Raw genomic sequence first — 12010 nt, forward strand, 5'->3', positions numbered from 1 at the left:
TAGATGAATCTTATAAACATTAGGTTAAGCAAAACAATGCAGGTGAAAAGAGATGTCATGTATATAAAGTATAGAACTAAGGGAAACCATTAAGGGGTTAGCAGTTAGTACTGTATATCTTTGGAGAAAGAGAAAGCAGGGGACGTACTTGGAATGTTGATCATATTGTCTGGATGTATGTGTTAAATTTGTGAATTTGTATGGAGTTATACACCTATCACTCATGCAAACATTTTAAATTACTGCATCTAAAAGATCTTAGAAGACTGGGCTGGAGAGATGGCTCAGCAGTTAAGAGCATTTGTTGTTCTTCCAGAGGACTGGGTTCATTTCCTAGCACTCACACTGTGGCCCACAACCATCCTTGACTCCCATTCCAGGGGATTAGATGGCATCCTCTGGCTTTTGTGGAAACCAAACATACAGACAGTACAGACATACATGCAGACCAAACACCCATATACATAAAATAAAATGAATCTTTAAAAGGTTTTAAAGTACCCTTGTATAAATTACTAGGAGTTACAGAGGAATTTACCAAGACAACTGAAAGAAAATATATGATCAATTACATTTTAAGTACCAACAACAAAGTAGAATTAATAATGTAATGTAAGGTGCTCTTAGCAATGGAAGATCTTTTAAGATCTTCCTTGTGGAGGACAGCAGACAGCGTGGACTTCTCCAACCTTTCCTCAAACCTCTGAATAAAGTTGTTCTAACAGTTAAAAATAATAATAATAATGTAAGGCAGTGGTTCTCAATGACCCTTTAACAGGGGTTGCCTAAGACTATTGGAAATATCAGATACCTACACTGATTCATAACAGCAGCAAAATTAGTTATGGAGTAGCAACAAAAATAATTTTATGGTTGGGGTCACCACAACATGAGGAACTGTATTAAAGGATCACAGCATTAGGAAGGTTGAGAACCACCGACTGTAAAGAGTACCATTTGCAATAAAGTTAGAAAAATGTCAAATTCTTAGAAGCTGACCTAACAATAGTTATGAAAAATCTCTATAAAAATCATAGAAATATATTCAAAAGTATTAAAGAGGATTTGAATACATGAGAACAACATATATTATCACACGTTGGAAAATTCATATCATAAACACCCATTCTTTCTAATTGGCTTGTGAATTTAATGCAAATTCAAAGTTCATCTGAGCCATTTATAAAATGCATCTAGAAAAGAAAAAGTCAAGAATTTTCCTTGTGTAGAGGAAAATATAGTACGTATGTGAAATCTCCATGGTTAAGATTTATTAATTATAAAGAGTTCATAAAATGTGGAACTGAGGAACTAGGCAGTAGTGGCACACACCTTTAATCCCAGCATTCAGGAGGCAGAGGCAGGCAGAGCTCTGAGTTTGAGGCCAGCCTGGTCACAGAGTGAGTCCAGAACAGTCGGGCCTACACAGACAAACAAAACAAACAAGTAAAACGTGGAACTCTAGAAAAGATGTCATGACCAGTTGAACAGAACAGAAGGCCAGATCACAAATCAGAAGATGTATTTATCTTTAGTTGAAGACAAAGTTTAATGATTAGATTGGCTGCAGTTAAAATGCAGTAATTGAAGTTGGAAACTTATACATGTGGAAAAAATTACATTCCTAAGTCACTCTATACAGAAAGAGAGAACTCTAAATGAATCTGTGAACTGGGCTGGCCTCAAATTCATGCCTCCTGCCTCAGCCCCACAAGTGCTGGGATTATAGGCGTGTGGCTCCATACTTGGATTCTACATGGCATTATTGAAGTTACAGGTGACATACATGTTTAGGGCTGAACAATCGCCACAATATGAAAACAGGCCAGATTCCTCTCAACAGATGAAAACACACACACACAAGTTTTATTCAGTGCCAGAGCCCGCCGGCAGAGTCGAATAGTTCCTGAGTGGGGAGTGAGGACTGAAATAATTAAAGCAAGTCACACTACACACGGGATTGGCCTGAGAGGGCTGTCAGTAAGACTGCAGCATAAGTTTATTCCACAATTCCTTTTTTATAGGCAAAGCAAAAACAAGTCACATCAATACAAAAAGAAGTTCGTGGAACTGCCAAACTTCTCTTGTAAAACTACTTCCCTATAGCATATATGGTCCAAGGTCATACAAACAAGTTTTAAGGAACTTGGGACAAGTTTTAAGAAACTTGGTGAAACTTCCTCTTTTCTCTGTCTCAAGGTGAAAGCCAGGGTGAAAACATGTTTTTCAATACATAACAAAACAGCTTGACAAACAAGCAGCTCTCCACAGGTCTCCCTTTTTTATACTTTAAAAGTCCATAGCTTAAGAGCTGTGGAGCAGAAGATTATGTCTGTCTTAGGTTGCCTCCCTTGAAAAATATATTCTTACCTGTCATTGGTACATGAATTCCACCAATCATGCCCTCTCTTAGGTTGACTACTCCTCAGAGAGAGAGAGAGCTTACCCATCTCTGACTACCAACCTCCACTAGGGTAGACACTGGAGTTTAATCTTATGCAGATCAGCTTTAAGATTCCAGAAGGCCTTGATGAAGGTTTTTAATATGCCTGGTAGGAGACATGCTCCTAATAAGAGTAATAAGCCAAGTCCTATAAAAGTGATGTAAAATGATGACCATGAGGGCCATAAAACCTACAATAATTAATCCAACCATTTTTTTAGGTCTGCTTCTAGCACTCATAATCCCTTATCAGAATATCAGGTCTGAGAAACATTCACAGGAACCATAATAAAAGAAGGCTGTCAAACAGCCAGAACCTGCTGTCTATTTGAAAGCTTAGAAATAGTTTACACTGATAGCAAGAAACAATAAAGTTTGAATCTTGCATAAAAAATGTTAATATTTCCAAACAACAAAGCATAAGGAGGAATTACACAGGCAGTTACAGGGACTCTGGAAAGTTTTGGAAGCAAGCTTCCAAATATAGGTCTGCTGAAAACCAGAATCAGACCAAAGTCCCATAGTCAGTCCTCTTTCCCATTCTTCCCCACCAGACAAATCAAGTCCAGTCACACTGTATCTAAAAGGTTTCTCTGTATAACATCTTCTCCCAGAAGCAGAATGAAACAAAGGTGGGTCAGGAGCATAAGCCCAACACAGCTCTCCATTCACCATCAGGACAAAATTCATTATTGTCAGCAGCATGAGCATCCTCCTTCCAGGAACATCTCCCGAAAATCACATCAACCTTTCTGGGATCCACTGGGCTCCTTCAGCATCCTGTGGAAAAACACAAACATGCCCTCTTCCCCATATTAATCCAGGGTCAGGGCCCTGCCATATTCCAGTAACTGGATCTTTCCATTTCACTTGGGCATAATTCTCTCTGTGATATTAGGGTGCCACAATTGATCAGCTGCAGAACAGCCTTGTAGATCCACATTCAAAAAAATTTAAAATAAAGAGAGCATGATAAAGATAATTCTGTGATGCTTGGTGATATAACTCACCCTTTTTTATTTTTTGTAATTGGTTCTTAAGAGATCCACAGGCACACTCAATAATTTCTTGGCCTTGAGGATTATATGGAATACAAACAAGTTTTAAGGAACTTGGAAAAAGTTTTAAGGAACTTGGTGAAAACTTCCTCTTTTCTCTGTCTCAAGGTGAAGGCCAACGTGAAGACGTGTTTTTCAATAAATAACAAAGCAGCTTGACAAACAAGTAGCTCTCCACAATTCAGCTGTAAGGAAGAATAAAATTATAGTACTTGCAGGGAAATAAATGGAACTGGAAGTTATATGAAGCAACGTAAGCCAGACTCAGAAAGACAAATACATTGTTTTCTCTTATATGCGAAATATATGACAAGAAAGTAGACAGAAACTAAGGGAAGGGGGAAAAACAGGTTATAAAAGGAAAAGAAAATATTACATGTTTCTTCTCATATGCAGATCTAGATTTAGGTGTGTGTGTGACAAAAGCATAAGGGGATAAGAAGAGGCCAGCCTGAGGTGGGAGAGGAAAAAAGGAGATAGCTAGAACAAAAATCAGCAAGGTACAATGACATACGTATGAAATAGCATAATGAACCCGTTATTTTGAATGCTAACAAAAATTAACTTAAAAAGAAGGTATAAACAAAAACTTGCAGTGCCACACCAGTCCTTCATTATTTCTGATTTTTTTGTGAAATGGAGTGGGTTGTTTGTTGAAACTAACTTTCCATATATCAATTTCATATATCAATTCCATATATCAATTTCTAGCAAGACTGGTCGATAAAAACACAAATACAGATTGGAAGACAAGAAAACTCACGTAATAGGGTCAATTATAACCTGGCGCAATTACAACAGCAAGAGCGCTTTTCTATCGGGATGGAGGAGCGTGGACAAAGAGGTACTAATGCACACTCTGTAGTGAGAGCTCCCATCTCCCACAATACCCAAAGTCTCTCTAGAGGGACAGGGTATTTGAGAGAGAGCTGAGGGAAAGATAATCAGAGCGGTTTACCTAGTGTCTTGACAAAGGTGGCAGTGATGTAGGGCTCTTCCTTAAAGCCCAAAAAGAGTGTTCATTACCTTTGACAATATGATGAAAACTAAGGACCCATAATGTAAACGTTCACAGACATTTGGAGGTCGCTGGCCCCCTCTGGTCCTCATCCTCATTTCGTAGACCAAACTTTACCACCCAAGTAAAGCCTCCAATAGCTGTTTGCCCCAAACCATAGATTAGCCACTAATTATAGCACACTTGCTCTTTGAAAGACTTCTGGGCTAGGCGCTTTCACTCCAGGGTGCCTTTGATCATAGCACTGCAAGGGTACTTAATAATATCTTCCTTTTTAGAGATTCACGGACTTGCCCAAAGTGAGAGAGCTAGCAATGAGCAAAATGCTCGTTTAGAAATCCATAATGATAGAAGGGAAGGTTGAAACCCAGAAGGAGCCAGGTCTAACCACTTTAGGCTAAGGTGTCGTAGCGTCCTTGTTTTCTCGGCCTGGGGAGGGCCCCTCTGTCATTGGCTTTTTCTTCCACAGCCATCCTCCACCTAATTCTTTGCGTGACGACCCTCCCCGTGACGACCTGGCCCGCGGACGGAAGCCGCACTGCAAAGCCAAGGCTCCACGCGGCCCCGCCCACACAGCGCCGCGCACCCGCTTCCGTACAACATGGCGGCACCCTCTCCTAATCGCCGCTTTCTCTGACATACTTCCTTTCCTGCGCAGTCAGATTTGACCCTTGACCTCGCCTGCCTCTTCCTTTTCCTCTTCCGGGGACGGTGCTTAGAGGTATGGCGCCTTGTTTCTGCTCTGTGTTTGTTCGGTCTACTATCCGCAGCCATCCGGGGAGTTAGGCGGGCGGGACGCCCCGGGGGACGGTGCCGTGGCTGGCGTGAGGGTGCGGGGCGAGGAGAGGTGTGTGGCGGGCGGCTCCTCGGCTCATAGCTACGGAAAGTCCTCGATCGTTCCGGCGCTGCCGAGGCGGTGAGTAGCCGGAACTCCGCGCCGCGGCCGCGGGGAGCGAGCCGCTGTGTTCCTGGTAATAAAGCGCTTGGCGACAGTGGGCTCCGGTTGCTTCCCCGTTGATGTCCGTCCCGATGGCTAATAGCGAACGGGACGGGATACCAGGGGCGGCGGCGGAGTCCGCCTTGGTTATGAAGATACAAATCAAATAGTGGCGGCTCAGGTCGTCAACACTGGTCTTGTGCGTCGGTGTAGGTGCCTGGCGGTGGGGCGAGTGTTGGTGAGGTGCGGAAGACAGGTCAGCTTGGTTGCACCTGCCCTGTGCTTCTGTTCCTTGGGGTAGGGTTAAGTCGGCAGCTTGGCCAATTGTCCCAGGGTCGAGACTTCTAAAAGTAGCCCACTTTAAAACGAAGATGTATGGGCTGAGTGTGTGTGATGCTTATGGGTAGGACGCTTGTCTGGCATGTTTTGGGTCTGGGTTCCAAACGCATCGCCGCTGCGAATTAGAGGGTCGCTGATAACGCAGTGTAGCTGATTTGCTAAGGAAACCCGGCTCCCATTAAGAGAGTTCCTTCTCGGCCATGCCTCTTGGGGACGAGACCTAGATCCTAGGCAGATACCATGTGCGAGCACTGTGGAGGCTGAGTTACGTATTTTAATCCCAGTGTCTCAAAAGACGCCAGCAGCTGGTTCTGTATTGCCAGCAAGTAGCACTGCTGAGGATTTACCCCGAGTGTCTCGTTTGTCATCCTTTAAGTCAGCGTTTCTCCGGCTTTCCTGGCTAGTGTTTAAACCCCAAACAACAGTCTCTTTGAGGAAGGACCCCAAACTCTCCATACTTGTAACCAAACTCCACTTTCCCGTAAGAAAGCGTTGCCTATTATTAGTCATGTCTAAGTGCAGAGAAATTTTAAATGTGGAGTTGTTTAGAACGGGCCTTCGGAAGAGCGCTGTGTGTGAATGGCTGTATGAATGTAAGATACATGGTGATGCTTTGACCTTTGCTTTACCTTTACAGTGAAAGGTGCTTGTTTTGATTTTAGGCACTCAAAATGGTGCAGCGCTTGACATACCGTCGTAGGCTCTCCTACAATACAGCCTCTAACAAAACTAGGCTGTAAGTATTCACAAATTAAAATACTGTCTCCAGAAAATAACTACCTTCTTCATGACCTGCTGAGCCGCTTACAATCTCCCTTCCTCTAGGTCTCGAACTCCTGGCAACAGGATTGTTTACCTGTACACCAAGAAGGTTGGGAAAGCACCTAAATCTGCCTGTGGTGTGTGCCCCGGCAGACTTCGAGGGGTGAGTATCCCTTTGATAATCATAATCCCTAAGTAGGGAAATGAGTGAAGGTAGGCTTACTACTACTGAGATGATTGGGAATTGTTAACTATCTGGGGTCCACATCTGCCAAGAACGTGAACCATTTTTTAAAGTAACTACTGTGAGAAATGACAGATGCCTCCCAGGTGGAGCAGTCAGCCAGTTGTTAGGAAATGTCTGTTTCTACCTAAGTGCCACCCTAACTGGTCTTCATTCTACAGGTTCGCGCTGTGAGGCCTAAAGTCCTTATGAGACTGTCAAAGACAAAGAAGCACGTCAGCAGGGCCTACGGTGGTTCCATGTGTGCCAAGTGTGTGCGTGACAGGTGAGTGAGCTATCTAAGGCATGGTGTTTCTGTTACACTGTATGCCAGCGTCATGAGTCTTCCCATGACAGCTGGTAGGAGATACGTGCTGTGTCAGAATTTGGGGCCATCTTTAAAATGGCTTTGGTTTTTTAGAGAAAAGACTGAGTTAGTGTTTGCTAGTAAGCAGCTGGGACACTTGTAGGTATAGGAACAGGGTCAGTTTGGGTGGCTGAATTAGGAGGTATCAGACAACAAAGGTAGAAGAGGTTATATGAAGGGTCTCACAGGTTAGGAACATTTTAGGGAGAGGTGAATTTTAAGCAAAGCTGAGAGTCATTTAGTAAACCAGAAACAATAAGTGGTGAAGTCATTCATAGAACAAGAGAAGGGGTTTGGAACATACAGAAGCTTTTTACACAGGAAGAGAACGTTGTGCTTGCCTTGCAACCCTGGCTTGGAGAGGAGTTGGTGGGGAGGGGGCTAAATATTTTGTATATTAGAAAGAATTGTAAGGGTGGTCATAGAGTGGTATTTCTGGATAACATTCAAGTGCAACTGGATAAATTTTCTGGGTTGGTGGGTTTTAGTGAAGAAACCAGCACTTCCTGCATTAAATTCAGACAGTAAGGGGCAGTGCCCAAAGTGTCCATAGAAAGAATGGAATTGATGAGAAAATTCAGAGGTGGAGTTTGGACTGGGGAGTTTTACAAAATGCTCTAACCAAATTTTTAGCAAATTTTGTTGACAACCATCTGTTCCCCTACTTGTGGAAGTTGTTAGGGGTAAAGCCTAATACATTAGTACACATACAGGACAAATATTCTATGAGTTAGGCAAACTAGACTTCAAATAATAAAGGTTAGAAGAGAAATTTCATGGAGCTGAAGACCCTGTGTAGGCATTTGAGGCTAAACCTGACTGGTGCAAACAGAAAGGATTCCAGAGTGTGGTGTTTGACCTGATAAGGCAGTTTAGGGTTGTGGGTTTCAGGCTGTGAGTGTTTGATGTTTGGTGTATTAGGTTCATCACCTACGGAATCTAGATTTGGGTCTGTCAATTAAGATGGTGTCTTTGGCTCCTTTCTTCACCCCTGAGTTCTAGTTTCCAGCAGCTAGCTGGGTTTTATGAAAAACCATAAATGATTAAAACATTCTCAGATAATATGTCCTGGAACCTGATAATAGGAACTATATTAGCCAGAAACTATCTTAAGTGCCAGTCTTGTCACCCTGGAGTATTGTGTGGTTTCTGTTGCAGTGATAACCATGACTAAAGGCAGCTTGTGGGGCTGGGTGTCATTTCATTTTCACTACACGTAGCAGGAACTGAAGCAGAGGCCATGGAGGAACACTGCTTGCTGGCTCGCTCTCTGGCTCTCAGCCTTCTTTCTTAAGGCACCCATTCACTACCCACAGGCCCAGCTGGGGGAATTTTCTTGATTGAGGATAATTAGCTTGTTTCAGGTCGACAAAACTAGCCAGCACAGCCTATATTTTAGAGCTGGTCACAAAGCTGTCAAGACTAGTTGGGAATAGAGAATTGCCCTCCATAAAAGTTAATGTAATTTCATAAGCTGCGTGGATTTCTGTGCATTTTTTCTAGGCTTTTGATTGCTTGCTGCATCTTGTAATGGTGCCTTTCCCGTGTTAAAGAAATAACTTTTGTTTTTCTTCCTAGGATCAAGCGGGCTTTCCTTATTGAGGAGCAGAAAATTGTTGTGAAAGTGTTGAAGGCACAAGCACAGAGTCAGAAAGCAAAATAAATATGCAGCTTTTTTAAGTAATAAAAGTCGAGACTTGGTCTGTGGTTCTGTTGATGTTACTTGATTTGGTATTTGAGGACTAATTTTTAATTGGTTGCAGGAAATAGCTGGAGGGCGCTGGTTACTGGGATCTTGGGTAATTCTTCTCTGATAGGGGAGTAGCTTGGGAATGGTCCTTCTGTTCAAACCCTTGATGACCATTTCACAGTACACCACCAAACCAGAAACCTCCAGCTTTTGGCAGTTGAGAATAGTCTTTTAAACTCTATTTAAATCCTTTTTGTAAAGGTGATCAAATTGGGGTCCTAGAGCAGCTATAAAAATCCTGAGTTGGCTTTCAGATTGTGATTTTTACTCCAGGTTGGGACATTAAAATACGAACTTTATTTTTGCATTGTTAATGTTGGTTTGGACAAGTTTTCTGAAGCTCCTTAATGCTAAGAGAACACGCGCACTGGTCCAAGACCTGTATAAAAGCCTGTATGTATCTCCTAGTGTGTTTGTGTTGCCTGATGCCCCAGATTGAGCCATTACCCCAAAAACTGGTGATGTGTCATGTCTGCAGAGGACCGCTTTCATAGTAACACGGTGAAGGCAGAAACCTACCCCTGAAGAGGTGGATCAGCATTTATGAGCAATTACTGTTCTTGCAGTTATTTAAATCCCAGCACCTTCCTGGACCCTCTGGGGTTTCAGTGAGTGTGGCCCTCTTCTGGCTTCCATTGACGTGCATGTGTGCTGCAACAGCAGCCATTCACACACTTACTCATTTAGTTAAGATAGTATGAGTAACTTCCTCCAGCCTTTGTATCCCACCTTTTTTTTTTTTATATTCACTTTGTATCCCAGCTGTAGCCCCCTCATTCACTCCCAATCACCCTCCCTCATCTCCCATGCCCCTCTCCAAGTCCACTGATGGGGGAGGTCCTTCCCTAGCCTAGCCTATCAGGTATCATTGGGACTGGGTGCATTGTCATCCTCTGGACTGGTCAGGCTGCTCCCCCCCTCGGGAGTTATCAAAGAGCCAGCCACTTGAGTTCATGTCAAGACAGTCCCTGTTCACCTTACTAGGGTACCCACTTGGAGACCGAGCTGCTGTGGGCTACATATGAGCAGGGGTGCTAGGTTATATCCGTGAATGGTCCTTGATTGTAGTATCAGTCTCAGGAAAGACCTCTGGGCCCAGATTTTTTGGTTTTGTTGCTCATCTTACGAAGCTCCTGTCCTCTTCAGGTCTAGCTCCCCCTTTCATAAGATTCCCTGCACTCTGCCCAAAGTTTGGTTGAGCCTCAGCACCTGCTTTGATAGACTGCTAGGTAGTCTTTCAGAGGCCCTCTGTCGTAGGCTCTTAACCTGTTTCCTGTTTCCTCCCTCTTAGAATGTCCGTCCCATTTGCCTTTCTGAGTGAGGATTGATCATCTTACCCAGGGTCCTCCTTTTTGCTTAGCTTCTTTAAGTGTACAGATTTTAGTATGTTTATCCTATATAATATTTAATATCCACTTATAAGTGAATATATACCATGTGTGTCTTTCTACTGGGATAACTCACTCGGGATAATCTTTTCTATATTCCACCATTTGCCTGCAAATTTGATGATTTCCTTGTTTGTAATTGCTGAGTAGTATTCCATTGTGTAAATGTACCACACTTTCTCTATCCAGATACTTCTGGTTCCAAAAAGGAGGGACTGAAGAGATTTCTTGGTAGTTTAGAGCACTTAATGCTCTTGCAGAGGACCTGGGTTCTGTTCCAGTTACCTACATGGTACAGATATTTTCAGGCAAACACTCATGCACAAAAGATTTAAAAAGCAAAATAACATTGTTCTGACTTGTTTTGAGACATATTCTAGCTGTGTGGCTCAGGCTAATTGGAACTTGAAATAGAGAACTCTTTCCTCCCCTCCCCCCATGTCTCCCCAACCTCCCCAGTACTAAGATTCTGTGTGTTCCCCTGTGGGTGGCTATGTAAAGTGTTTTGTTTTTCTCAAGGTTGCTCTGCTTTAGCCCTGGCTGTCTTGGAACTGTAAATCAAACTGTCATGGAACTCAGAGATCCGCCTGCCTCTGCCTCACCACCACCCAGCTAAAGTCTTTTGGTTTGGTTGTTTGCTTTTAGTAAATTATTCACTTTACATCCCGATAACAGCTCCTTCCCAGTCGTTCCTCTCCCGCTTCCCCCTCCTCACAATAGGGGAGCCCCCTACCTTTACAAACCCGCCATGTTACATCAGGACTTTCTATATCCTCTTCTGTTGAGGCCAGGCAAGGCAGCCCAGCTAGGAGAAAGTGATCCAAAAGCAGGCAACCATGTCCATGTCGGATATAACCCACTCTCCCCACATGAGGACCAAACTGCCATGGGCGTAGGTCCAGTACATGCATGCTCTTTGGTGTTTCGGTCTCTGTATGCCCCTTTGGGCCTGGGTTAATTGACACTAGTGGTCTTTAAGGGTTTTTGTCCTCCCATACCTTCTATGCCTCCCAGCTTTCCTCCACAAGACTGTCCTCTGTCCGCCTAATGTTTGCCTGTGGGTCTCAGCATATTTCTGCTACTGGTTGCAGCCTCTCAGGACAGTCATGCTAGGCCTGCCTGCAAGCATAGTAGAGTGTCATTAATAGTGTTAGGAACTGACTTTCTCCTGTGGGGTCTCAGGTTGGGCATCATTGGTTGGACATTCTTTTTCTGCTCCACCTTTATCCCTGCACTCCTGTAGGCAGGGTAGATTTTGGGTTGTAATTTTTGTGGGTGGATTGGTGTCTCCCTCCCTCTGTTGAAAGTCCTGCCTGGTTAGGAAGTGGCCCCTTAAGTCTCCATGTCATCCCCCCATAAACTGTGTCCATTTTCCACACTCCCCGCTGCTAGGAGTCTCAGCTAGAGTCACCCCATATCCTCCCAGGAGCCCACTCTCTTCCCTGTTTCCCTTCTCCCAGCCCTCTCATCTCTCCCACATCTGAACCTCACCTTCCCCTCCCTGTAATCCCTCCCAACGAGTTCCCCCTCTTCATTCACTTTTGACAACCATTCTATTTCCCTTTCTGAGTGGGATTCAAGTATCCTCCCTTAGGCCCTCTGTGTTACTTGGCATCTTTGGATCTGTGAATTATATTATGTCTTCTATACTATATGGCTAATATCCACTTATAAGTGAGTACATACCATGTGTGTCTTTCTGGGTCTGGGGGTTAGCTCACTTTT

At 43.6% G+C, this 12010-nt stretch overlaps 1 protein-coding gene across 2 annotated transcripts; it reads left to right on the forward strand.

Moving 5' to 3' along the window:
- The first annotated feature begins 5159 nt into the window (after window positions 1-5159).
- Window positions 5160-8854, forward strand: Rpl34 (ribosomal protein L34). 2 transcript variants are annotated; one of them, XM_021645170.2, is made up of 5 exons: window positions 5160-5240; window positions 6458-6531; window positions 6621-6720; window positions 6963-7066; window positions 8726-8854. In XM_021645170.2, exons 2-5 carry the CDS (start codon window positions 6467-6469, stop codon window positions 8808-8810), a joined length of 354 nt encoding a protein of 117 aa, XP_021500845.1. In that variant the 5' UTR covers window positions 5160-5240; window positions 6458-6466; the 3' UTR covers window positions 8811-8854. The 2 variants fall into 2 exon arrangements, with proteins under 2 accessions (XP_021500845.1, XP_021500853.1); XM_021645178.2 differs by having other exon boundaries at window positions 5222-5435.
- The last annotated feature ends 3156 nt before the right edge of the window (window positions 8855-12010 follow it).

This window comes from Meriones unguiculatus, chromosome 10, assembly GCF_030254825.1.
Source record: "Meriones unguiculatus strain TT.TT164.6M chromosome 10, Bangor_MerUng_6.1, whole genome shotgun sequence".
NCBI lineage: Eukaryota > Metazoa > Chordata > Mammalia > Rodentia > Muridae > Meriones > Meriones unguiculatus.

What these genes read in the sequence shown, in the direction of transcription:
- Rpl34 (XM_021645170.2), top strand. Translation starts at nt 6,467, where the DNA reads ATGGTGCAGCGCTTGACATACCGTCGTAGGCTCTCCTACAATACAGCC. An exon ending in GCCTCTAACAAAACTAGGCT is followed by an intron (nt 6,532 to 6,620) that starts GTAAGTATTCAC and finishes CCCTTCCTCTAG; the next exon opens with GTCTCGAACTCCTGGCAACA. An exon ending in GCCAAGTGTGTGCGTGACAG is followed by an intron (nt 7,067 to 8,725) that starts GTGAGTGAGCTA and finishes TTTTCTTCCTAG; the next exon opens with GATCAAGCGGGCTTTCCTTA.